The sequence below is a fragment of the Dendrobates tinctorius genome, unplaced genomic scaffold (assembly GCF_039654945.1).
Source record: "Dendrobates tinctorius isolate UK_male_01 unplaced genomic scaffold, ASM3965494v1 ptg000065l, whole genome shotgun sequence".
NCBI lineage: Eukaryota > Metazoa > Chordata > Amphibia > Anura > Dendrobatidae > Dendrobates > Dendrobates tinctorius.
In genome coordinates, this window is record NW_027361733.1 from 2672641 (window position 1) to 2699145 (window position 26505).

Below are 26505 nucleotides of genomic sequence, written 5' to 3' on the forward strand. Positions count from 1 at the left end.
TTATACAGGAGAGTAAGAGGGCATCATTCTGAACTGTTATACAGGAGAGTAAGAGGGCATCATACTGAAGTGATATACAGGAGAGTAAGAGGGCATCATACTGAACTGATATACAGGAGAGTAAGAGGGCATCATACTGAACTGCTATACAGGAGTAAGAGGGTATCATACTGAACTGTTATACAGGAGAGTAAGAGGGCATCATACTGAACTGTTATACAGGAGAGTAAGAGGGCATCATACTGAACTGTTATACAGGAGAGTAAGAGGGCATCATACTGAACTGATATCCAGGAGAGTAAGAGGGCATCATACTGAACTGTTATACAGGAGAGTAAGAGGGCATCATACTGAACTGTTATACAGGAGAGTAAGAGGGCATCATACTGAACTGTTATACAGGAGAGTAAGAGGGCATCATACTGAAGTCATATACAGGAGAGTAAGAGGACATCATACTGAACTGTTATACAGGAGAGTAAGAGGGCATCATACTGAACTGTTATACAGGAGAGTAAGAGGGCATCATACTGAACTGTTATACAGGAGAGTAAGAGGGCATCATACTGAACTGTTATACAGGAGAGTAAGAGGGCATCATACTGAAGTCATATACAGGAGAGTAAGAGGGCATCATACTGAACTGTTATACAGGAGAGTAAGAGGGCATCATACTGAACTGTTATACAGTAGAGTAAGAGGGCATCATACTGAAGTGATATACAGGAGAGTAACAGGGCATCATATTGAACTGTTATACAGGAGAGTAAGAGGGCATCATACTGAACTGATATACAGGAGAGTAAGAGGACATCATACTGAACTGATATACAGGAGAGTAAGAGGACATCATACTGAAGTGATATACAGGAGAGTAAGAGTGTATCATACTGAACTGTTATACAGGAGAGTAAGAGGACATCATACTGAACTGATATACAGGAGAGTAAGTGGGCATCATACTGAACTGATATACAGGAGAGTAAGAGGACATCATACTGAAGTGATATACAGGAGAGGAAGAGGGCATCATACTGAAGTGATATACAGGAGAGTAAGAGGGCATCATACTGAACTGTTATACAGGAGAGTAAGAGGGCATCAAACTGAAGTGATATACAGGAGAGTAAGAGGGCATCATACTGAAGTGATATACAGGAGAGTAAGAGGGCATCATACTGAACTGATATACAGGAGAGTAAGAGCGTATCATACTGAACTGTTATACAGGAGAGTAAGAGGGCATCATACTGAAGTGATATACAGGAGAGTAAGAGTGCATCATACTGAACTGTTATACAGGAGAGTAATAAGGCATCATACTGAACTGATATACAGGAGAGTAAGAGGACATCATACTGAACTGATATACAGGAAAGTAAGAGGGCATCATACTGAACTGACATACAGGAGAGTAAGAGGGCATCATACTGAAGTGATATACAGGAGAGTAAGAGGACATCATACTGAAGTGATATACAGGAGAGTAAGAGGGCATCATACTGAACTGATATACAGGAGAGTAAGAGGGCATCATACTGAACTGATATACAGGAGAGTAAGAGGACATCATACTGAACTGATATACAGGAGAGTAAGAGTGCATCATACTGAACTGTTATACTAGAGAGTAAGAGTGCATCATACTGAACTGTTATACAGGAGAGTAAGAGGGCATCATAATGAACTGTTATACAGGAGAGTAAGAGGGCATCATACTGAAGTGATATACAGGAGAGTAACAGGGCATCATACTGAACTGTTATACAGGAGAGTAAGAGGGCATCATACTGAACTGTTATACAGGAGAGTAAGAGGGCATCATACTGAAGTCATATACAGGAGAGTAAGAGGGCATCATACTGAACTGTTATACAGGAGAGTAAGAGGGCATCATACTGAACTGTTATACAGGAGAGTAAGAGGGCATCATACTGAAGTGATATACAGGAGAGTAACAGGGCATCATACTGAACTGTTATACAGGAGAGTAAGAGGGCATCATACTGAACTGATATACAGGAGAGTAAGAGGACATCACACTGAACTGATATACAGGAGAGTAAGAGGACATCATACTGAAGTGATATACAGGAGAGTAAGAGTGCATCATACTGAAGTGATATACAGGAGAGTAAGAGTGCATCATACTGAACTGTTATACAGGAGAGTAATAAGGCATCATACTGAACTGATATACAGGAGAGTAAGAGGACATCATACTGAACTGATATACAGGAAAGTAAGAGGGCATCATACTGAACTGACATACAGGAGAGTAAGAGGGCATCATACTGAACTGATATACAGGAGAGTAAGAGGGCATCATACTGAACTGATATACAGGAGAGTAAGAGGACATCATACTGAACTGATATACAGGAGAGTAAGAGTGCATCATACTGAACTGTTATACTAGAGAGTAAGAGTGCATCATACTGAACTGTTATACAGGAGAGTAAGAGTGCATCATACTGAAGTGATATACAGGAGAGTAAGAGGACATCATACTGAACTGATATACAGGAGAGTAAGAGGGCATCATACTGAACTGATATACAGGAAAGTAAGAGGGCATCATACTGAACTGACATACAGGAGAGTAAGAGGGCATTATACTGAAATGATATACAGGAGAGTAATAAGGCATCATACTGAAATGATATACAGGAGAGTAAGAGGACATCATACTGAAGTGATATACAGGAGAGTAAGAGGGCATCATACTGAACTGTTATACAGGAGAGTAAGAGGACATCATACTGAAGTGATATACAGGAGAGGAAGAGGGCATCATACTGAAGTGATATATAGGAGAGTAAGAGGGCATCATACTGAACTGTTATACAGGAGAGTAAGAGGACATCATACTGAAGTGATATACAGGAGAGGAAGAGGGCATCATACTGAAGTGATATTACAGGAGAGTAAGAGGGCATCATACTGAAGTGATATTACAGGAGAGTAAGAGAGCATCAAACTGAAGTGATATACAGGAGAGTAAGAGGGCATCAAACTGAACTGATATACAGGAGAGTAAGAGGGCATCATACTGAACTGATATACAGGAGAGTAAGAGGGCATCATACTGAACTGATATACAGGAGAGTAAGAGGGCATCAAACTGAACTGATATACAGGAGAGTAAGAGGGCATCATACTGAACTGATATACAGGAGAGTAAGAGGGCATCATACTGAACTGATATACAGGAAAGTAAGAGGGCATCATACTGAACTGACATACAGGAGAGTAAGAGGGCATCATGATGAAGTGATATACAGGAGAGTAAGAGGGCATCATACTGAACTGTTATACAGGAAAGTAAGAGGGCATCATACTGAACTGTTATACAGGAGAGTAATAAGGCATCATACTGAAGTGATATTACAGGAGAGTAAGAGGGCATCATACTGAAGTGATATTACAGGAGAGTAAGAGGGCATCATACTGACCTAATAATACAGGAGAGTAAGAGAGCATCATACTGAACTAATATACAGATGAGTAAGAGGGCATCATACTGAACTAATAATACAGGAGAGTTAGGGTGTGTGAACACGCTGCGGATTCTGCTGCGGACTGATCCGCGCGGATTTTGCAAAATCTGCAGGTAAATCCGCAGGTCAAATCCGCGGTTTATCTGCGGATTAGCCTGCGGTTTTTCCCTGCAGTTTATCATCTCTACAATGGAGGAGATGGTAAACCGCAGTGGAATCCGCAGAAAGAATTGACATGTCATTTCTTTCTTCGGATTGAAAACCGCGGAAAATTCCGCAGCGTCTGCACAGCGGTTTTCAATTCCCATAGGCTATAAAGGTACTGCACAACGCAGCTAATTAAGAGGACATCATACTGAACTGATATACAGGAGAGTAAGAGGGCATCAAACTGAACTGATATACAGGAGAGTAAGAGGGCATCATACTGAACTGTTATACAGGAGAGTAAGAGGGCATCAAACTGAACTGATATACAGGAGAGTAAGAGGACATCATACTGAACTGTTATACAGGAGAGTAAGAGGGCATCATACTGAACTGTTATACAGGAGAGTAAGAGTGCATCATACTGAACTGACATACAGGAGAGTAAGAGGGCATCATACTGAACTGTTATACAGGAGAGTAAGAGGGCATCATACTGAAGTGATATACAGGAGAGTAAGAGGACATCATACTGAAGTCATATACAGGAGAGTAAGAGGGCATCATACTGAAGTGATATACAGGAGAGTAAGAGGGCATCATACTGAACTAATATTACAGCAGAGTACTAAGAGGGCATCAAAATGAACTGATTTACAGGAGAGTACTAAGAGGGTATCAAAATGAACTGCTATACAGGAGAGTAAGAGGGCATTATATTGAACTAATATTACAGGAGAGCACTAAGAGGGCATCTGTCACGTCGCCGTTGGACTCAGTGGCTGATGCTCCTGCCTCCACCGCTGGGAGGCGCCGGACTCCTTCGACTGGTGGTGCCGGTGATAGGATGGCTATATCCTCATTTGGTCCCGCTCCTTTGACGCATTCCTCTGTCGTTAGGCATCGCCGTGTTTTTCCTGTGGGTGACAGAGAAGGGGTTCCTGTGCAGGCGTCTGGTGGGCGCAGGCTTCACTCTTCTGTCGGCTGTGAGCCTGTGAGAGGTAGCCGTGTCCTTCAAATACTTTGGAGCCTGTCCTGCAGGCCACCAGATATAGTCTTGGTTTCCCCAGCGATCTAGTTTTAATTACCATTTTGACTCTGACCTTAGCCTGGATTTTTGACCCTTCTACAGCCTGCCGATTTTGTACCTCTGCTGCTCGCCCGGTTTTGACTTTGACTCCTGACTACGCAACTGGTCCCGCTTATTAGTCACTACCTGGCGACCGTCCTACTCCGGTCCGCTCCTCTCATAGGCAGTTACCCCTTGGACTCCGCTGTAATTTCAGGTCCCTGTATGGGGGTAAAGGGTCCCGGGGTTTCTCGGGTGCTGTCTTACCTGCAGCCCAGACTCGCAACAGACGGACGTTACAGCATCATTCTGAACTGATATACAGGAGAGTAAGAGGGCATCATACTGAACTGACATACAGGAAAGTAAGAGGGCATCATACTGAAATGATATACTGTACAGGAGAGTAAGAGGGCATCATACTGAACTAATATTACAGGAGAGTAAGAGGGCATCATACTGAACTGGCATACAGGAAAGTAAGAGGGCATCATACTGAAATGATATACTGTACAGGAGAGTAAGAGGGCATCATACCGAACTAATATTACAGGAGAGTACTAAGACAGCATCATACTGAACTGATATACAGGAGAGTAAGAGGGCATCATACTGAACTGCTATACAGGAGAGTAAGAGGGCATTATACTGAACTAATATTACAGGAGAGTAAGAGTGCATCATACTGAACTGTTAAACGGGAGTGTAGTAAGAGAGCATTATATTGAAGTGATATACAGGAGAGCAGTAAGAGGGCATCATACTGACTGACATACAGTAGTAAAGTGGGCATCATACTGAACTGCTATACAGGTAAGAGGGCATCATACTGAACTGATATACAGGAGAGTAAGAGGGCATCATACTGAACTGATATACAGGAGAGTAAGAGGGCATCATACTGAACTGCTATACAGGTGAGTAAGATGGCATCATACTGAACTGATATACAGGAAAGTAAGACGGCATCATACTGAATTGCTATACAGGAGAGTACTAAGAGGGCATCATACCGAATTGCTATACAGGAGAGTACTAAGAGGGCATCATACCGAATTGCTATACAGGAGAGTACTAAGAGGGCATCATACTGAATTGCTATACAGGAGAGTACTAAGAGGGCATCATACTGAACTGATACTACAGAAAAATAGTAATAGGACATCATTCTGAACTCATTAGGCCTCTTTAACAATTGGTCCCAATGTCTTAAAAATAAGGTAGTGCTGCTAAGATGCCAGAAATCTTGCTGTACAATAGAAGTAGATATTTAGTGACTGCTGGCTACTGTTCCTTGTTATCAGCATGACTTTACTGCCCTTCAGTAAGGGTACACTTATCCACTAAAGCAGTGATCAGTAGTGTTGAGCGATACCAGCCGATACTGAAAAATATCGGGTCTGTACCGGCCTGCCGGGGGGCTGTGCCGGCTGCCGGGGGTCTGTGCGGACTGCCAGGGGTCTGTACCGGCCTGCCGGTGGTCTGTACCGACTGTCCGGGGGTCTGTGCAGGCTGCCGGGGGTCTGTACGGGCCTGCCGGGGGCTTGTGCCGGCTGCCGGTGGTCTGTGCGGGCCTGCTGGGGGAGTCTTGTGTGTGTGCAGGCATCGTCCGATGGGACTACAAGTCCCATCGGGCGATGCCTGCTACCATGACGGTGATTGACACATTAGCCAATGATGGGACAGTAGTAGTCCCATCATCCGGCTAATGTGTTGAATGTAAAAAAAAACATACTACATATATACATACTACATACATACTACATATATACATACTACATACATACTACATACATACTACAAACTACATATATACATACTACATACATACATACTACATACATACTACATAGATACTACATACATACGACATATATACATACTACATACGACATATATACATACTACATACATACATCCAATATACATACTACATACATACATCCAACATACATACTACATATATACATACTACATACATACTACATATATACATACTACATACATACTACATATATACATACTACATACATACTACATATATACATACTATATACATACTACATATATACATACTACATACATACTACATATATACATACTACATACATACTATATATATACATACTACATATATACATACTATATACATACTACATATATACATACTACATACATACTACATACATACATACTATATATATACATACTACATACATACTACATTCATACAACATACATATATACTACATACATACAACATGCTACAGACATACAACATACATACTGCATACAATACATTCATACAATACATACATATAGACATACAGTACATACAACATAGAGTACATACTCACCATTACTTGTCACTTTGATCCCCGAAGTCAGTGTCATCTAAGGAAAAATATGAAAATAACAAACCACCAAATACACCCTGATCCGCAGAAATCCACGAGTGAGTGTCCCACGCCGACCTTCCGTGGAGAGCAGCAGCATCAGCTGATGCGACCGCTCTCTACGGGGCTCAGGAATCCAGTGTCGGGAGGTAGGTATCCTTCCGCACTGTATTCCTCCGCCACTGTAAAAAAATAGTCCCTGGTCTCACTTTATGGCAAATGCTGCGTGGGAACTTTTTCACACAGCAATGCCAAAAGTGAGACTAGGGACTATTTTTTTACAGTGGCGGAGGAATACAGTGCGGAAGGATACCTACCTCCCGACACTGGATTCCTTGAGCCCCTAGAGAGCCGTCGCATCAGCTAATGCTGCTGCTCTACACGGGAGATCGGCGTGGGACACACGTGGATTTCTGCGGATCAGGGAGTATATGGCTTGTTTGTTATTTTCATATTTTTCCTTAGATGACACTGGCTTCGGGGAACAATGTGACAAGTATTGGTGAGTATGTACTCTGTGTTATGTGTACTGTATGTCTATATGTATGTATTGTATGAATGTATTGTATGTAGTATATATGTATTGTATGAATGTATGTATGTTGTATGTATGCAGTATGTAGTATGTATGTATGTTGTATGTCTGTAGCATGTTGCATGTAAGTAGTATGTATGTAGCATGTATGTAGTATATATGTATGTTGTATGAATGTAGTGTATATATGTAGCATGTATGTAGTATCTATGTATGTTGCATGAATGTAGTATATATGTAGCATGTATGTAGTATGTATGTATGAATATAGTATATATGTAGTATGCATGTATTATGTATGTATGTTGTATGCAGTATGTATGTTGTATGAATGTAGTATATATGAAGCATGTATGTAGTATGTATGTATGTTGCATGAATGTAGTATATATGTAGCATGTATGTAGTATATATGTATGTTGTATATATGTAGCATGTATGTATGTTGTATGAATGTTGTATATATGTAGTATGTATGTAGTATATATGTATGTTGTATGAATGTAGCATGTATATAGTATGTATGTAGTATGTATATATGTAGCATGTATGTAGTATATATGTAGTATGTATGTAGTATGTATATAGTATGTATGTAGTATGTATATATGTAGCATGCATGTAGTATGTATGTAGTATATATGTATGTAGTATGTATCTATGTAGTATGTATGTATGTAGTATGTTTTTGGTTTTTTTTTTACATTCAACACATTAGCCGGATGATGGGACTACTACTGTCCCATCATTGGCTAATGTGTCAATCACTGTCAGTGTAGCAAGCATCGCCCGATGGGACTTGTAGTCCCATCGGACGATGCCTGCACACACACAAGACCCCCGGCAGGCCCGCACAGACCACCGGCAGCCGGCACAAGCCCCCCGGCAGGCCCGCACAGACCCCCGGCAGCCGGCACAGGCACCCGGCAGTCGGCACAGACCCCCGAGAGGCCCGCACAGACCACCGGCAGCCGGCACAGGCACCCGGCAGGCCCGTACAGACCCCCGGCAGTCGGCACAGAACGCGCATCATGATGACGTCATTTCAACAGCCAATCACAGCCATGCCAATAGTTAACATGCCTAACAGGATGTGCCCACACTTCTGAGGATTCCCATTGGCTGAATCAAATCGAGCAGGCTGATAGCTTTAAGGGGAACTTCCGATTCCGGTATCCGATACGAAAAAAGTATCGGAAGTCAGTATCGGAATTCCGATCCAGCTAATTTCGGCCGATACCCGATACTTGCGGTATCGGAAAGCTCAAACTAGTGATCAGCGGTAATGAAGAGCAACACCTGCTTCACCATCCACTAGCACACACAATTTACCCACCATTTTTTCAGTCTTGCTCAAGTTGACATCTTTCTTGTTTTTTTTCCGAGCTTTGGAGTCCTCAATATCTATGAGTCGAATAAGCGGCATGGTGCCTCCACCCATCAGCAAGATGGTGAAGAGCACAATGATGATGGTAGTGGTGCCAATTAATTGACGTTTTTCCATTGGCTCCAGCTCCAAGTGAAGGCTCAGGGCATATGGAATGGCCCCTCGTAAACCTGATAAGAGAAACACCCAAGTTATCACGTCACGAAAAGTACCAAGTATCCGTCAGCTAAGACAATTCATATTGTGCTCCCCCTAACGAGTCAGCTGTGCCCATCGTGTACCCATCATCCCTCAATTTAAATAGTGACATCTTACCACTGAACCACATGATGAACATCATCTTTGGGGTGATCTTGTGGTCCCGGAAGAAGTTGAGCAGATAGGACAAGGGAAAAATATTAACGGCACGACCTAGCAGTACCAGCACCTGTGGCACCGGAAACAAACAGCATGTAAGTGCAGAGTCACAACATAACAGAAGAAGAAAGGGCATTTTATTATTTTTTTAAGCATCCAATGCCAGAGTGCTCTACATATGAAAGGTGTTATATACAGTACTGTGCAAAAGTTTTAGGCAGCTATGAAAAATATGCTGCAAAACAAGTCTTTAAAAAATAAAAGTGCTAATAGATTATTTTGATCAATTAACAAAATACAAAGTGACTGAACAAACATGTCAAATGCTTAAAAAAATCTAAATCTCATCAATATTCAGTGTCACAGTTCTTCTATGTACACTTGTACAGTTTTTGAAGGAACTTGGCAGCGTGGTTGTTCCAAACATCTTGTAGAACTGACCACAGATCTTTTGTGGATGTCGCTTGTGCAACTCCTTCCTGTAATCCCAGACAGAATGGATGATGGAGAGATCAACGCTCTGTGGGAAAGTATCATCACTTCCTTTGTTCTTTTTTGTCCTGAAGATAGTTCTTAATGACATTGGCTGTATGTCTGGGGTTGTTGTCCTGCTGCAGAATAAATTTGAAGCCATTCAGACTCCTCCCTGATGGTATTGTATAATAGATAAGTATATGACTGTATTTTTTTTTTTTTAGCAACAATGACACCAAGTAATAGACAACAATGAGGTCCTTGAACGCAGTGCTCGGCTAAGGAAACTTCCTGTAGCATATGAAATACATACCATGCTGAACTCCCTTTGAAATGAGAAGATGTCCAGCAGTACCACCAGTTCAGAACTGGCAGCAACCAGTGAGACCCAGCTACACACATCTACTGTTCTGAGACGTCAGGTCAGACGCAGTCTTAAGGGAAGAATTGTGGCCAAAAATCATACCTTCCACATGGAATTAAAGAAGCCAAGTAACTCAAACATGCACAAAAACATAGACACTGGGGAGCTAGGAAAATAGCAGCAGGTGCTCTGGACTGATTAGCTAAAATGTGAAATAATTGGCTGTAGAAGGCAGTTTGTCGCTGAAGAGCGACACAATTATGAGAGTCTGCAGGAACAGTGAAGCACGGCGGAGGGTCCTGAAAGTTTGGGGTTGCATTTCAGCAACTGGAGTAGGCGATTTGGTCAAGATTAATGGTGTCAAGACTCTGGCCAGAGTTCAAAGAACACAGAGTGCTCACACCTAAATCCCATCTGTCATGGAGCAATCACAAAAACGCAAACACCTTCTACCTGACATTGCTGATATGTTTAAAACCTCCTACTCCTCTCTTTACTTGGCAGGCTCAACTAACCCTGCTACACAAAATGCTGACTTTAAAGAGTCTAGTTCTCCCTCTTTGTCAGATGCTGCAACAGATTTTCTGGAACTGTCATTTAATATAGGGGAACTACAGTCTGCTGTAAAGGAAACCAAATCAGGGAAGGCCCCTGGCCCAGAGTGATTCTCACTACCATATTATAAGTTTTTCTAGAATCTCTCTCTCATCTTATATCTAGTCTAAATGCGATGTCTAAAGGCTCTTCTCCTTGTGAGCTCACATGTCAGTTATCCATAAGGAATGGAAAGACGCATCCCAATGTGCAAGCTAAAATGATTGCATCAAGATTATCCCCACTTTTAAAGGACATTATCCATGCAGACCAGGTGGGTTTTATGAGAGGTAAAGAGCGAGGGCTACTCTTACATCTATAATAATCCCTCAGTATGTTCATCAATCTTACCACAATTATCCTTCATCTACCCTATCTTGGGTAATGCGCTTTTCCCTCCGGGAACAGAGGATGAAGTTTTTCGCTCCTGGTTAAACAATGGCTGCTTTAGAGTGGCCTTCAAAGGAACATTTTCGTGGCCTCTCTGCTCCCTCGCCCTTAAGACTCTGGAGAATTGGTCCGCGCTCTTTCTTCACTCACTCCCACCTAGAGCTTTTTATAAAAAATGACTTTTGAAGCGGAGTGCTCAAGCACAGATCCCTTAAGGCAGTGTTCCCCAACTCCAGTCCACAAGAGCCACCAACAGGTCATGTCTTCAGGATTTCATTAGTATTGCCCAGGTGATAGAATTATTGCCTGTGCAGGTATTGCTATTATCACCTGGGCCATACTAAGGAAATCCTGAAAACATGATCCATTGGTGGCTCTTGAGGACTGGAGTTGGGGAACACTGCCTGAAGGCATAGTTTGTCTTTCTCATATTTCTTTCTGATTAACCCCCCGAACCAACTTAAACCCGTTTTCAGACTCATTAAGACGGCAATTTTGGACGCACCCGGACGAGAAATCAGTGGAGGCATGTCTTCACTCTAACACATTAATCACCCATCAGCTCTCGATTCCATGAGGCCGTCCATAAATTACTTTTCTGGTGGTATCTTCTGGCCCCAACTCACCTATATATGGTTAGATGCCAGTCCCATCATGAATAAGACTGCTTAGTGCAGTTGAAACGCGTTGACTGGGTCATGTCGCCCATGAAAATTTTCTTTTGTATGCACTATATTTTCTTTTAAAAAAATAAAAATAAAATAAAAATCCAGTCTTGTTGAGCCGGACTCCAATTTTTTCTATTATCCTTGCCAGTCCCATCTGTTGGAGATGCAAGGAAGAAGAGGGTGACCTATTACATATTTTTGGTCTTGCAAACTTTTCTCCCCTTTTTAGGAAAACGTACAACTAGTGATACATAAAAATCGCAGATATTATCCTGCTACATCACAGTGACATCCCTTTAAAAATGTACAAGAGAAATCGGTACTTAGATATCCAATTGTGCCTGCTAGAACATGCATTCCTCTGTTATGGAAAAAAGATACCACCCTGACAATCTCTCTTCGTTTTCCAAAATAAATAAGGTTTTCCTAAAGGAGGAACGCATGTCTCCTATGACAGATTCTACAAATCCTGGTTTTATTGGCTGGAGTTTAGATCCCCTATGGACTACCTTGATCTTATAGGGGAAAACTGAACCCGTACTCCCTCCCTTCTCTCACGTACTTCTCCCCCCCAATCCCTTTTTCTTTGTGTGTCGGTGTTTATGTTTCTGCTCTCCTTTCGACCTATTTCACTCCTCTTTCTTAGTATTCTACATGATTATGTAATAACTACATTTAAGCCTCAGTCACTACATTGGTAATATTTTTACAGCCTGTAAAATCAATGCACACAGTGTGACTTTACCATGGTTTGTGCTCATCTGATATTGTGAGGATACTGTTTATTGCCATTTCTCTGTGGCTATGTCTGACCTGCCAAACCTGGCATGATTAGTGCCTGCCTTTCCTTTATATTTCTCTTTGAAATTTAATAAAGACAAATTAATTTATTAATGGTGTCTTCAATGATGAGAAATACAGGCAGATACGTATCCATCATGTAATGCCATCATAAAGGCATGTTATTGTTTCTAAATTTATTCAGCCAATGTCATTTAAAAAAGATTGCACTCCCATTTTTATCCTCTTAATGTACTGCAATCATCATATTATATAGCACTGTGCACTTACAATTGCTTATTTTGCCCTTCTACCCAGTTAATTGTTCTCTTTTCTATTGGGTCTATGACATCACATGATTAAAATGTGACTATCTGAATTCTTCTAAGCTATATGTAGAAACAGGAGGTCAAGTTTCCCCGTAAGGCCGGGGTCACACTTGCAACTGCAATGCGAGATACTCGCGCGAGTCTCTTGCCTCAAAACCCGACACTGCCGCCGGCACCCGGGACTGGAGTGTGCGACTGCATGTAATTTTATGCAGCTGAACGCTCCAGTCCAAACCGCCGGCGGCAGTGCCGGGTATTGAGGCGCAAATTTCTCGCATTGCAGTTGCAAGTGTGACCCCCGCCTAAGGCCTGTTTCACACTTCAGTTGTTTGACATCAGTTGAAATCCGCTAGAGTGTGAAAAAATGGATCCGTTTCCGTTATGAAACAAACGGATGTACTGGATCTGTTTTGTGGACGGATCCGCGAGTGTATCAAATTGAAAGGAACATCACTCTGGAAAAAAGGAAAGTGAGAGAGAGGGGGAGAGAGGGAGAGAGGGAGAGAGAGAAAAACGTTACATTGTCTGTCAACTCCAGCTGGCGGACGCTAAAATTCGAACAGATCCGTCAAAAAACGGATGCAACGGACAACGATCGGTCAAAATCCGCCGCTAAAGCAAGTCTATGGGGAAAAAAAACTGATCCGCTAAAAAATGGCGGATCTGTTTTTTTATAAAAACGGCAGATTTTGGCTGACGTCAAACAACTGAAGTGTGAAACAGGCCTAAGGCCTCTTTCACACTTCCGTTTTTTACAATCAGTCACAATCCGCCAGGTTTTGAAAAAAAACGGATCCTCAATTTTTTTTTGAGGATCCGTTTTTTTCCCATTGACTTGCATTAATGGCGGATTGTGACGGATTGCTGTCCGTTGCATCCGTTTTTTGTGAGGATCCGCCAAAAGTTGCTGTCCGTCACCATCCTCAAAAATTTCAAAACGGAGCTTGTAACGTTTTTTTCTCTGGCGGATCCTGCAAACACTGATTTAACCCGAATTTCTTTCTGGGTGCCGGACAAAAAAATTCTCTCTCTCTCTCTCTCTCTCTCTCTCTCTCTCTCTCTGGCCAACGATTTCTTCATTTTCAGGATCCGTCTGAAAACGGATCCTGTGCCATCCGTTCACATCAGTTTAGAACGGATCCGCTTGTCCGCCTTTTTGGCGGATTATAACTGATGCAAAAAACTGAAGTGTGAAAGAGGCCTAAGACTCATAAAATCTGCAAAAATCAACGGCAGTTGGGACAGGTGAGCAGCTGGGTCAGAAGTTGCAGAGAGCAATGATTTGCATAGGGACAAGAAACTTCCTGTTTCTACATAGGGCAGAGAAAAGAGAAGAATTAGCTGGGTGGAAAAGCAAATTATCAATTCTAAGTACACAGTGGTGTATAATATGATAGCAATATATTAACAGGATAAACACTTTGATGGGAGTTCCAAGTAGAACAAAAGAGGTGGCACTCACCAGAGTAAAATACCAACTTTATTGGTCAAGTTTCTTTAAAACATCTTCGGCAGGCGGGGGGGTCAAAGGAGTACAAGGAAGATGTTTTAAAGAAATTTGATCAATAAAGTTTGGATTTTACTCTGGTGAGTGCCACCTCTTTTGTTCTACTTGGAATTTTGTCTTGTGCTTTTCATGGTGTGCACCCGAAGATTCTGGGTTTTTATGCCTACGATACTCCTCATCAGCTGAAGCCTTCAGCTCTCATGCGGTGGTGCTCAGCATTTTTCTTTTATGTGACTTTGATGGGAGTGCTTCCTTAAGAACCATCTTCAGCGTAAAGAAGAACATCGAGTCCTGGAAGTGATGTTATGGCCCCACAGAGCCCTGATCTCACCATCATCCAGTCTTTCTGGGGTAAAGACATGCACAAGTGACATCCACAGAAGATCTCAGCTTAGTTAGAATATTCTTAAAACAAAGGAAAGTGTATCAGAAAATAGAAATCAGACTGGTGCAGTTTTTACGTAGATTATATTACTCATTTTCTTCCGTGATTAAAATTGGAACCTGACCATCATCTACCTGCAACAATGTGGTAACTTCTTTCCACATGATGTAGTCTCGCTTGTTTTTTAGAAAGTATTGATCCAGAATATTAACTAAAGTTCAAGAAAAATTGATTTTCTCAGTCCCCACTGATCCAATGTTCCGTGTATGAGGTTTCAGTGGATAACCGGGATCGATTCTGGGCCAGAAATGCAGACCGGAGTGTCATCAGCAGAGAGGTAATCGCTTGGACAAAATTACAGATGTAGGAGAGACGTAGAGGGCGGTAAGATCGCTGCCTTTTCACCAGTTCTTTGCCATGAATAACTCGCAATCAGTGACTTTTTGATTTGCGACAAATTTGTGACTTATCTACTCAGATCAGCACTTGGGCCTTATTCCTCCCTTCCCGATCGGGCATATTTTCAGGGTTTTTTTACCATGTGATTTGAAATGGCTCAACAAAAACATTCCTGTTACTTTAATGGTCAAATAATTTTTGCCTTTTTTTTTATCTGGGTACATTGGGCGTAATTGCTTTGTCATTTTTATGCTCCTGTTCTTCCCTGATAATAGGAAATAAATGTCGATTTTTTATTTATATATTTTTTAAGACCACATAGGACCGTCAAAAAATATTGCTCCATTTTCAGAAGAAATTATTTTTTTATATTGGGCATTTTTTTTGAACAGTTGCCCGGTTCCTGCAGTTGCATGATCTTTCGAAAACGGCTTCCTCTGCATTGATATTTTAGAACATCACCGCAAAGTAAAGTCGAGACCGCCCAGACGATCAAAGACTTTGGTGGTCCGGAAGTAGTGAAAGTTGCCTTTTGTGATTTAGACAATTTTTGGATTTTTACATTAATGTGTCTTCTCTACATGTTTTAGACCAATTCATCAAAAACGAATGTTTAGAACGTCGCAAAATGTTTGCGCAAATGTACTGTAGTCCCTCCCCACAGTCATTTTATAAAACAACACACATTTTGGCGCACATTTTGAGGAATATGTGACTTTTCCTATAAAATTACACATAAATGGTTAAAGGTAAAAATAAAAAGAGAAACATGGATTTTTGTGAGTACTCACCGTAAAATCCTTTTCTCCGAGACGCTCATTGGGGGACACAGAGACTGTGGGTGTGTGCTTCTGCCGTCTGGAGGCCGACACTAAGTGTACAAAAAAAGAGTTAGCTCCTCCTCCGCCGCATACACCCTCGCCCCTAGGCCGGGCGTAACTCAGTTTAGTGCATAAGCAGTAGGAGAACGCGCCTTAAACTCAGGCAAGAAACTATATGTCTGAAAAAGGGGGCCACCCTAAACTTTGTACAAGGATTTGTATAACTCAAAATAAGTAAATGCCAACTGGCTGATAGGGTGGGTGCTGTGTCCCCCAATGAGCGTCTCGGAGAAAAGGATTTTACGGTGAGTACTCACAAAAATCCATGTTTCTCCTTCGTCTCATTGGGGGACACAGAGACTGTGGGACGTTCTAAAGCAGTCCTCTGGGCGGGATCTTAGCTCACCCAATCCATGCTAATTTGCGCCCCTGATTAGAGGTGCGCAACTGCTGCCTGGAGAATCTTTCTTCCCAGGCTTGCATCCGAGGATGCCTGGGTATGTACGTTATAATGTTTGACAAACGTATGCAAACTGGACCAGGTAGCTGCTTTGCATACCTGCTCCGCTGAAGCCTGGTGTCGCAGTGCCCATGAGGCACCCACTGCCCGTGCCGAGTGAGCCTTGATCCCTGCCGGAACCGGCGTGCCACTGATTTGATAAGCTTCTTGGACCGTCAGGCGAACCCATCTGGCCAAAGTCGCTCTGGACGCAGCGAGCCCCTTCCGCCGCCCCTCTGGAACCACGAATAGAGAGTCTGTCTGGCGGAATGGCGCTGTCCTTGTCACATACCTCCTAAGAGCTCTTACCAGATCCAGGGTGTGCAAAGCCTTCTCTACCCTGTGCACCGGTGCCGGGCAAAACGAGGGTAAGACAATGTCTTCGTTGATATGAAATGCAGACACAACCTTCGGCAAGAAGGGAGGAGCTGGCCTTAAAACTACCTTATCTTTATAAAAGGTCAGGAACGGCGGTTTACAAGATAAGGCCGCCAATTCCGAAACCCGCCTAATAGACGTTATAGCTACTAGAAAAACGACCTTTCTGGACAGGTAAGGTAAGGAGACCTCTTGCAATGGTTCGAAAGGAGCCTCCTGAAGGGCCCTGAGCACCAAGTTCAGGTCCCATGATTCCGTCGGCGCCTTATAGGGGGGTACTAAATGTGCGACCCCCTGCATAAACGTCCTAACCTGCCAGACGGAAGCGACTTTTCGTTGGAAAAGCACCGACAGGGCCGAGATTTGCGTTCTGAGCGAACTCGGAGCCAACCCTGCGTCCAGCCCTGCCTGTAGAAAAGCCAGTACGTTGGGGATCGAAAAAACCAGAGGAGCCACTTCACGATCCCTACACCAACGGAAAAAAACTTCCCAAGTTCGATGATATACTCTCGCCGAGGAAGGCTTTCGGGCACTCACCATCGTGGCCGCCACATCGCGCCTGAATCCTGCCTGTGTTAACAGCCAAGATTCAATGGCCACGCCGTCAAACACAGGGCCCCTAAGTTCGGATGGCAGATCGGCCCTTGGGACAGTAAGTCCGGCCGATCTGGAAGACGCCAGGGTACGTCCACCACTAGTTGGACCAGATCTGCATACCAGGCCCGCCGGGGCCAGTCTGGGGCCAGCAGAATTGCTGGAACCTTCTCTCTCCTTATTTTCCTGATAACTCTTGGAAGCAGCGGCAGCGGGGGGAACAAGTACGGGAGACGAAACTGGCTCCACGGGAGCACCAGAGCGTCTGCTGCGATTGCCTGCGGATCGAGGGATCGAGCGACAAACCTTTGTACTTTGGCATTCTCTCTGGATGCCATAAGGTCCACGTCTGGTGTCCCCCACCGTTGGCAGATCTGCTGAAAGATCTCGGGGTGCAGGGACCATTCCCCTGCCGCGACCCCCTGTCGGCTGAGAAAATCTGCCGCCCAGTTTTCGACTCCTGGAATGTGCACCGCTGAAATTACCACGCGGTTCTTCTCTGCCCAACGCAGTACCAGTCCGACCTCGCGCATGGCTGCCTGGCTGCGCGTGCCCCCTTGATGGTTGACATATGCTACTGCTGTAGCATTGTCCGACTGGATGCGCACCGGCCGGTGTCTCAGGAAACACTGGAAATGTTGCAGGGCCAATCGTATTGCCCGTATCTCCAGAATGTTGATCGGGAGAACTATCTCCTGAACGGACCACCGCCCATGGGCTATGTGACTCTGGAAAACTGCTCCCCAACCTTGCAGGCTTGCATCGGTCGTCACCACCAACCATTGTTCCGGGGGAAAGGGTTTCCCCTGGACCAGAGACGAGTCGCGAGTCCACCACCGGAGTGAACCTCGTACCAGCGGAGACAACTTGCACCGATGACTGAGAGACAGCAGCCTCCGGTCCCATGCTGTCAAGAGCGCATGCTGAAGCGGACGGAGATGGAACTGGGCAAACGGGATTGCTTCCATCGCCGCCACCATTCTGCCCAACACACTCATGCCGTACCGGATGGATCTGGTGCCCGGCTGTAGAAGGTTCCGTACCCCTTGCTTGATTTTTTGCGCCTTGTCCTGAGGGAGGATCACCAGCCCCCGGGAGGTGTCGAAAATCATGCCTAGGAACACGATTCTTTGGGCTGGAACCAAGGACGACTTGCTCCGATTGATCAACCAGCCCAGACGGGCCAGGGCATCCAGAGTGATACTGACATTGTCCTGGCACTCCTGAAACGACGGCCCCTTTACCAAAAGGTCGTCCAGGTAAGGTAACACCGTTATGCCCCGTGCATGCAGGATGGCCATAACCACCGCCATTATCTTTGTAAAGACTCTGGGGGCAGTGGCTAAGCCAAAGGGCAGAGCCACAAATTGGAAATGACGTCCTCCGATCGCAAAACGCAGGAACCTCTGGTGTGGGGGAAATATCGGAATATGCAGATATGCATCCTGCACATCGATCGAGGCCAGGAATTCCCCTGGATCCATGGCTGCAATGATCGAGCGGAGGGACTCCATCCGGAATCGCCTGACCCTGATGAATCTGTTCAGGATCTTTAGATCCAGTACTGGCCTCACAGTCCCGTCTTTTTTGGGGACCGAAAACAGATTGGAGTAAAACCCCTGCGACTCTTCGCCCTGCGGCACTGGGGCGATGACCCCTTTGCGCTGTAGCGTCATTATAGCCTGTAACAAACTCTCCGCCTGCGAATCTGTCTTGGAAAGTCGGGAACGGAAGAATCGCTGTGGTGGCCGTCCGACAAACTCTATCTTGTACCCGGACGATATTAGTTCTGCCACCCAAGTGTCGCGTGTCACTGCGACCCAAACGTGGCTGAACCCTAGTAGGCGTCCGCCCACTCTGTCGTCCGTAGGTACGGAGCGCCTCCAGTCATTTAGCTGGAGGTTTTTGGGACCTGGCCCCCCTCGCTCTGGGCAAACGGCCTCGGCCTCTACCCAGCGGATTGGCCCTGTAAGAGGCTTGCTTTTCCCTACTCTGGCCATCGCCCAGGGGCTACGAAAGGGTCGAAAACGCCTCTGCGTTTGCCTGAATGCCGGGCAACTTCTCTGCTGCGGGAGGAAACTACTTTTCCCCCCTGTGGCTTCTGAGATAAGCTTGTCCAGCTTCTCACCGAACAGCCGATTGCCCTGAAAAGGCAATGAGGTTAAGGATTTTTTAGAGATAGAATCCGCTTTCCACAGCCTCAGCCATAATGCACGCCTAATGGCGATCGCATTCGCTGCCGCAACAGCCGAACACTCGGCCGCGTCCAGTGAAGCGCTGACAAGATAATCACTCGCTCCTGATATCTGATTTGCCACCTCCAAGACCTCCGCGGGCAGATCCCTGTCTTGGAGGGCCTTATACAGAGCGTCCCCCCACGAAACCATGGCTTTAGCCACCCAAGTTGCCGCAAAGGAGGGGGCCAGAGCCGACCCTGCTGCCTCATATACCGAGCGGGCAAGCCCGTCCATGAGGCGATCAGTTGGGTCCTTTATAGAAGAAACACTGGGTATCGACAATAGCGATCTTGATGCTAAACGTGATACCGGTGGGTCCACTACTGGCGACTCTACCCAACCCTTATGGAGCTCAGGTGGAAACGGATACTTTGCTTGCAGCGCTTTTTGCATTGCAAAACGCTTATCCGGGTGTTCTCTATGTTTCTGGACTAGCTCCTCAAACTCCGGATGCGTGGCAAACCTTCTATGTGGTCGCCTGGATTTCTTGAAAGAGACCTTGTGACCTGAGGCTGTGGGCACATCGTCCTCGATCTCTAATGTCTGGTTGACTGCCTCAATGAGACTGTCCACCGAGTCCTGGAACCCCAGGCTTTCTAGATTCCAGGCCTCCTCCTCCTCTCCTTCATCCTGATCGCTCCCTGAGCTCAGCGACGGGGAACGGGATGCCCTAATACCCGCCGCCGAAGCCCCGGAGGGCCCGGCCGACGGGGAACGAGCCCTTTTGATATGAGCTTGCCTGGTACTGGAGCGACCTCTAATGGTTGGAGGGTCCTGAGACGAGGACGAGCTCTCTTCCGCTGGCAGACCACCATCCTTGTTCCTGCCCGGGCCTTGAAGGGATTCAATTGCCCTTGTGAGGGACAGCATAGAATGCGATAAGGACACCGCCCATTCCGGGGGGTCCTGACCCCTGGGTTCAGAAACAGTGGGGGGCTCCTGGGCGCGCTCCGACTCGCAGGCTTCACAATATTTACCCGCCTGTGCCTTTGGCAGCCTGACCCCACAGGACACGCAAACCGCGTAAAGGAAAGAGTGAGCTTTCCCTTTGGCAGACATACTTGCACAGGCTGAAGGCAGGGTAGAAGGAGGAGGAGGGTAACCCCTTCCCTGACAACCAGTGCGGTTCTCCAAAACGGAGTTACACTCACCCACCGGCAGGGTCCCACTCCTGTTTGAAGTACCCCGGGAAGCTCCGGATGCGTGGACGCGAGGTGGTAGGGCGGAAGTCTCCTCTCCGGGACCTGTGCGCCCGCCGTTTTCCACCCCTTGACCCCCAGGCCTCCTGCTCCTATACAGCGCGTCTTCCCGACGTCAGTGGGCGGGACTTCCGGCTACCACCGGAAGTCGGCGCGCGGCCTCGCGCGATAGTCACGGACCTCCTCCTGCAGCGGGGCCGCGGCCGCCGGCGGGCTTCCGGCCGCACTCCGGTACACGTGGTGTGCGGCGTCCGGTTGCAACGCCACTCTGGCTACCATTACACACCGGGGCAAACTTGCGGTGCGCTCCAGGAGCGGATCCCCCAAATATTAAAGGTGAGCAGGGCCATCCGCCGTGGGCTCCATCCCCGGCAGGGGGGGGGGGGGACTTCTGGTACCGGCTTCTTCCCCCTGTACTCGCCACGTCCACAAACTAGATCGCCTCCAATTCAGCCCCTGGACTCACTACCAAGGGGTGGAAGGGGCCTCCATACATTGTTGTTGTAGGAGAGGAACAACGTGGAGGCTGACCCCTGGTTCTGCTCACACGTGCTCGCCTGATGAAGTTATGGGGAAAACGAATCCTCTTATCAGGACGCGTTGCCCCTCTTTTAAAAAAAAAAAAAATAGTTGTCTGGCAAAAAGTCCCAGATGTGTCCCTCGGTGCGGGAGAGGACACGTGGAGGGTTACTCACACGTGGTCGCCCGTTGATGATTTGGGGAGATCGGATCCTCTCTATAGGATCCGTCGCCCCTGTCTTATCTTCATAGAAAAAAAGGGAAAAAAAAAAAAAAAAAAAAATCTAGTCTGGAGCTCCAGACTGCGTGTGCCTCCATCAGACACTAAGCAAAAACTGAGTTACGCCCGGCCTAGGGGCGAGGGTGTATGCGGCGGAGGAGGAGCTAACTCTTTTTTTGTACACTTAGTGTCGGCCTCCAGACGGCAGAAGCACACACCCACAGTCTCTGTGTCCCCCAATGAGACGAAGGAGAAATTTTGACTTTGCACAGAATTTATGAACCACATGCGCCATTTTGAAGGCAACGAATTCCACAAGGCGAAAAGAAAAGTGACTTAAAAATAACCACTCCCTGCAAATAATGACTATTTGCTTAGTGAGGTATGAGAACATCCAGGAAACGGCCAAGTCTCGTGCATGCCCATACATATATATATATATATATATTCATACATTGCACATACTTACAATACACCAGATCACAAAGGAAATCTCAAATTTGTGCGGAAAACTGAATATTGACAGGCCGAGGAAAGCAAAGACGCAGGTTTCTAGAAGTGATGAGAGAAAACCAAGTTAAACCATGAGAGACAGGCAACACTGAAACCCACCAGTGTATAGAAGACACCCGGTGCCCAACTATGGAGGACACGGCCATCACTCACCACATAGGAAGGCCACCGTCCTCAGCGTCTGTTGCATAAGAATCTGAGTAACTGGTGACAAATTGTGGTGAGTATAATGAGACATCACAATCCCTGAGAAAAGGATGGCCATAATACCTAAAATAAATGATGATGACTAGTTAGAGTCGGTCTCATCTCATGATATGAATATATTTTAGCATATATGCCTGGGAAAGTGACATCACATCTAGACAATAATACACCGTATCAAACAAACGATACCACAACCAAGCAAGAATACACCATACAATACACTAAATCCACAGCCAAACCAAAATACACCACAGCACACAGGCGATGCAGAACCCAGGCCAAATATCCCATATCATAAGGATCCCCTTGAAAACACTTTGACATGGCGAAACATGTTGGGGGAGTCTGTGTCAGTGTATTTATAACTCGTGTTTCCCAATATAATGAATTAGTTGTGTACTGCAGATGTGTTACAAATACTGATTATATCCCACCTTTTGCTACCCATCCATGAAGAGTGATCAAAATACATGAATGAATAGGATAATATAGGGAAAGGTACCCTCTATAATTTTACAATATTTCAGTTAATGCAGGACAGTTAGTCTTAGGCTGGTTTCACATTTGCGTTTGGAGGAGTAGCGGACGCTCGCCGTGAAGCTCCGCCCCCTGCCGCGCCTCCTCCGGTCAGCTCTGCACATGGGCGCATCCCGCTGCATGCAGTCGGCGTACCATATCTTTAGCATTGGGTATGCAGGCCGTGCGCAGGTATGCTTTTGCCGACGCATGCGTCCTTTTGACGGTGCGGCGACCTGCGCCAAACACAACGTGTTGCATTTTGGTGCTGTCGCCGCACCGTCAAAAGGACGCATGCGGCGGGAAAAGCATACCCAATGCTAAAGATAGGGTATGCAGGCCGCATGCAGCAGCATGCGCCCATAGGCGGAGCTGACAGGAGGAGGCGTGGCAGGGGGCGGAGCTTAACGGTGAGCGTCCGCTGCGCCTCCAAACGCAAATGTGAAACCAGCCTAAGTGGTTCAGAAAACAAAAAGAAATTTTAGGCCCATTGACAGAAAATTCCACAGAACTCAATACCATTGAGAACTTGAGGTGAATCCTCAAATAGCAGAAGTACAAAGAAAAACACAGAAATTGTGATATACTTCAAGCGCGAATGAGACAAGAATGGGCGGTCATCAGTCAGGATTTGTTCCAGAAGCCGATATCTGGCTGCCCAGGTGAAAGTAGAAGTCTTGAATAATAAGGGTACGTCCATCATTCTCACGTGGCGTTTTTGGCGCGTTTTTTTAAGGCAAATTTTCAGCTGCGTATCACAGTACCAGCCAAGTCTCTAAGATTTCTGAAACCTCATGCACATGGCTTGGTTTCTTTGTCCTCAGCATTTTGTGCTTTGCTTGTTTTTTTTTGCATGTCACTTCTTTCAGCGTTTTTCACCCATTGAAAGTAATGGGTGCTGCAAAAACGCTGAAAAAAAACCCAGAGATCAGTTTTTACTGCTTTTTGTGCCAAAACCTTATGAAATAGAAAGTGATTTTACTTTTTTGCCACTAAACTTTATCAGCATTCACAAGAGGCAAATACGCAGCAAAAAAAAAAAAAACACAAGAAAAACCTGCTTTTTTCTGCAGCTTCTTTACTGCCAAGAGAGCAGTTTTTGCTGCACAAGAAACCACAGCAAAAACGCCACGTGTGAACATAGCCTTAGGGTCAATACTGTAAATATTTAGTATTTACATAAAAATTTGATGAATTTGTTTGTAAAAATATAAAATATTATTAAATGCTGATAACTGTATTTCAGTAACCATAGAAACATCAGACTAAAGATCTAAAAAGAATGGAGCGTCAAACTGTGTGAAAACAACGACTGTACACTGCATCCAGGCCTGAATACACAGTACCAGAAAGCGGACTCTGTGCTCAGGCCCGCAAACACCATATCAGACAGACTACACAGTTCCCAGGCCAGAATGGCCAACACATCTGGCTGCTTTAACATTACACATCCACTATCATACACAAATAGTTGGCGGACTTTGAATTTCTGCTGATTTCATGGAAAGACATTTCCATTCATTTTGCATCTGTTTCTGACATGAGAGCAAGCACCAGCACTCACCCGATAGTGAAATACCCTCAGACAATCCATACGGAAGATAGGCAAAAATGATCATCATTCCAAACTCCAGGGACGGCGTCTTCCGTAGGTCGAGATGCTTCAAAACCTGACGCTGAGTCAAGAGAAATAGGCACCGGGATGTATGGAACAAAGGCACAGATCGAACTTGCAGAGATTCCCTGTGATGGACCTTTATGATCAGGGAGGATAAAGGGTAAGGACTAAATGGACAATGGCTCTAACTTGATGAAGACAGCACCAAAAGTACTGCTGCCCACAAGTTCTCACCACCAGCTCATACAGTTACAGTCTAAAATTATCTAAATGTAGGGCAATGAGCAAGGACACCATCTCGAGATGGCCATTGGAAAGTCATCTATTCCTTAGAGAGCGATCACAGTAATGAGCGACAGAATTGTGTATAGGTTCATCTCTATAGGGTGGTTCCTATTTGCCCTGGATTTATATGGGTGTAAATGTTCTTTATACATCTGTACAGACTATAAACAGATGGACATCATATCTCTGACCAGAAAGTAAAATCTTTCACAAATAAAGTTTTGTTTTGATGGAGGTAAGCGCTGAAAGGAACAGACTGTCTAAGCATGAAGGAGGATACTAATGCAGAAATAAGACCGGTCAGTGTTCCAAGAGCTGCAGAACCAAAGAACATCTTCAGGAAGTAAGCCAAAGCCTGGAGGAAGGTCTGCCATCCATTCACCTCTGATAAATGGTCCCTGTTAAGTCCTTCTGCTGTGCTGCCAATGAGACAAGACATAAAAGACAATAGCAGACCCGGTAGGAGGACTATCTGACGAACAGGGTCACACCATGTATGAGGAGTATTGTATGAAAAGCAGTAGTAGTCTATCTGAGGGGTTTCTATCAAGAGCAGAGCAAACTGTGTATGAAGGGTCTTGTATGAAGAGTAGAGGACTATGTATGGAGGGTCTTGTATGAGGAGTAGGAACAGACTGTGTATGAAGGGTCTTGTATGAAGAGTAGAGGACTATGTATGGAGGGTCTTGTATGAGGAGTAGGAACAGACTGTGTATGAAGGGTCTTGTATGAAGAGTAGAGGACTATGTATGGAGGGTCTTGTATGAGGAGTAGGAACAGACTGTGTATGAAGGGTCTTGTATGAAGAGTAGAGGACTATGTATGGAGGGTCTTGTATGAGGAGTAGGAACAGACTGTGTATGAAGGGTCTTGTATGAAGAGTAGAGGACTATGTATGGAGGGTCTTGTATGAGGAGTAGGAACAGACTGTGTATGAAGGGTCTTGTATGAAGAGTAGAGGACTATGTATGGAGGGTCTTGTATGAGGAGTAGGAACAGACTGTGTATGAAGGGTCTTGTATGAAGAGTAGTGGACTATGTATGGAGGGTCTTGTATGAGGAGTAGGAACAAACTGTGTATGAAGGGTCTTGTATGAAGAGTAGAGGACTATGTATGGAGGGTCTTGTATGAGGAGTAGGAACAGACTGTGTATGAAGAGTCTTGTATGAAGAGTAGAGGACTATGTATGGAGGGTCTTGTATGAGGAGTAGGAACAGACTGTGTATGAAGGGTCTTGTATGAAGAGTAGAGGACTATGTATGGAGGGTCTTGTATGAGGAGTAGGAACAGACTGTGTATGAAGAGTCTTGTATGAAGAGTAGTGGACTATGTATGGAGGGTCTTGTATGAGGAGTAGGAACAGACTGTGTATGAAGGGTCTTGTATGAAGAGTAGAGGACTATGTATGGAGGGTCTTGTATGAGGAGTAGGAACAGACTGTGTATGAAGAGTCTTGTATGAAGAGTAGAGGACTATGTATGGAGGGTCTTGTATGAGGAGTAGGAACAGACTGTGTATGAAGGGTCTTGTATGAAGAGTAGAGGACTATGTATGGAGGGTCTTGAATGAGGAGTAGGAACAGACTGTGTATGAAGGGTCTTGTATGAAGAGTAGAGG

The 26505-nt window shown here is 45.1% G+C and overlaps 1 protein-coding gene across 3 annotated transcripts in view; it reads right to left on the bottom strand.

Annotated features, from left to right (window-relative positions):
• SLC9A8 (solute carrier family 9 member A8) overlaps nucleotides 1-26505 on the bottom strand; it is an 89268-nt gene that overhangs the window by 20848 nt on the left and 41915 nt on the right. For all 3 annotated transcript variants that reach the window (XM_073580503.1, XM_073580504.1, XM_073580502.1), the window contains 6 exons: nucleotides 25168-25306; nucleotides 24549-24654; nucleotides 22415-22531; nucleotides 22218-22300; nucleotides 9350-9461; nucleotides 8984-9204 (listed from right to left, as the gene is read on the bottom strand). In XM_073580503.1, coding sequence (XP_073436604.1) covers nucleotides 8984-9204; nucleotides 9350-9461; nucleotides 22218-22300; nucleotides 22415-22531; nucleotides 24549-24654; nucleotides 25168-25306 — 778 coding nt within the window. The remainder of the gene's footprint in view (nucleotides 1-8983; nucleotides 9205-9349; nucleotides 9462-22217; nucleotides 22301-22414; nucleotides 22532-24548; nucleotides 24655-25167; nucleotides 25307-26505) is intronic.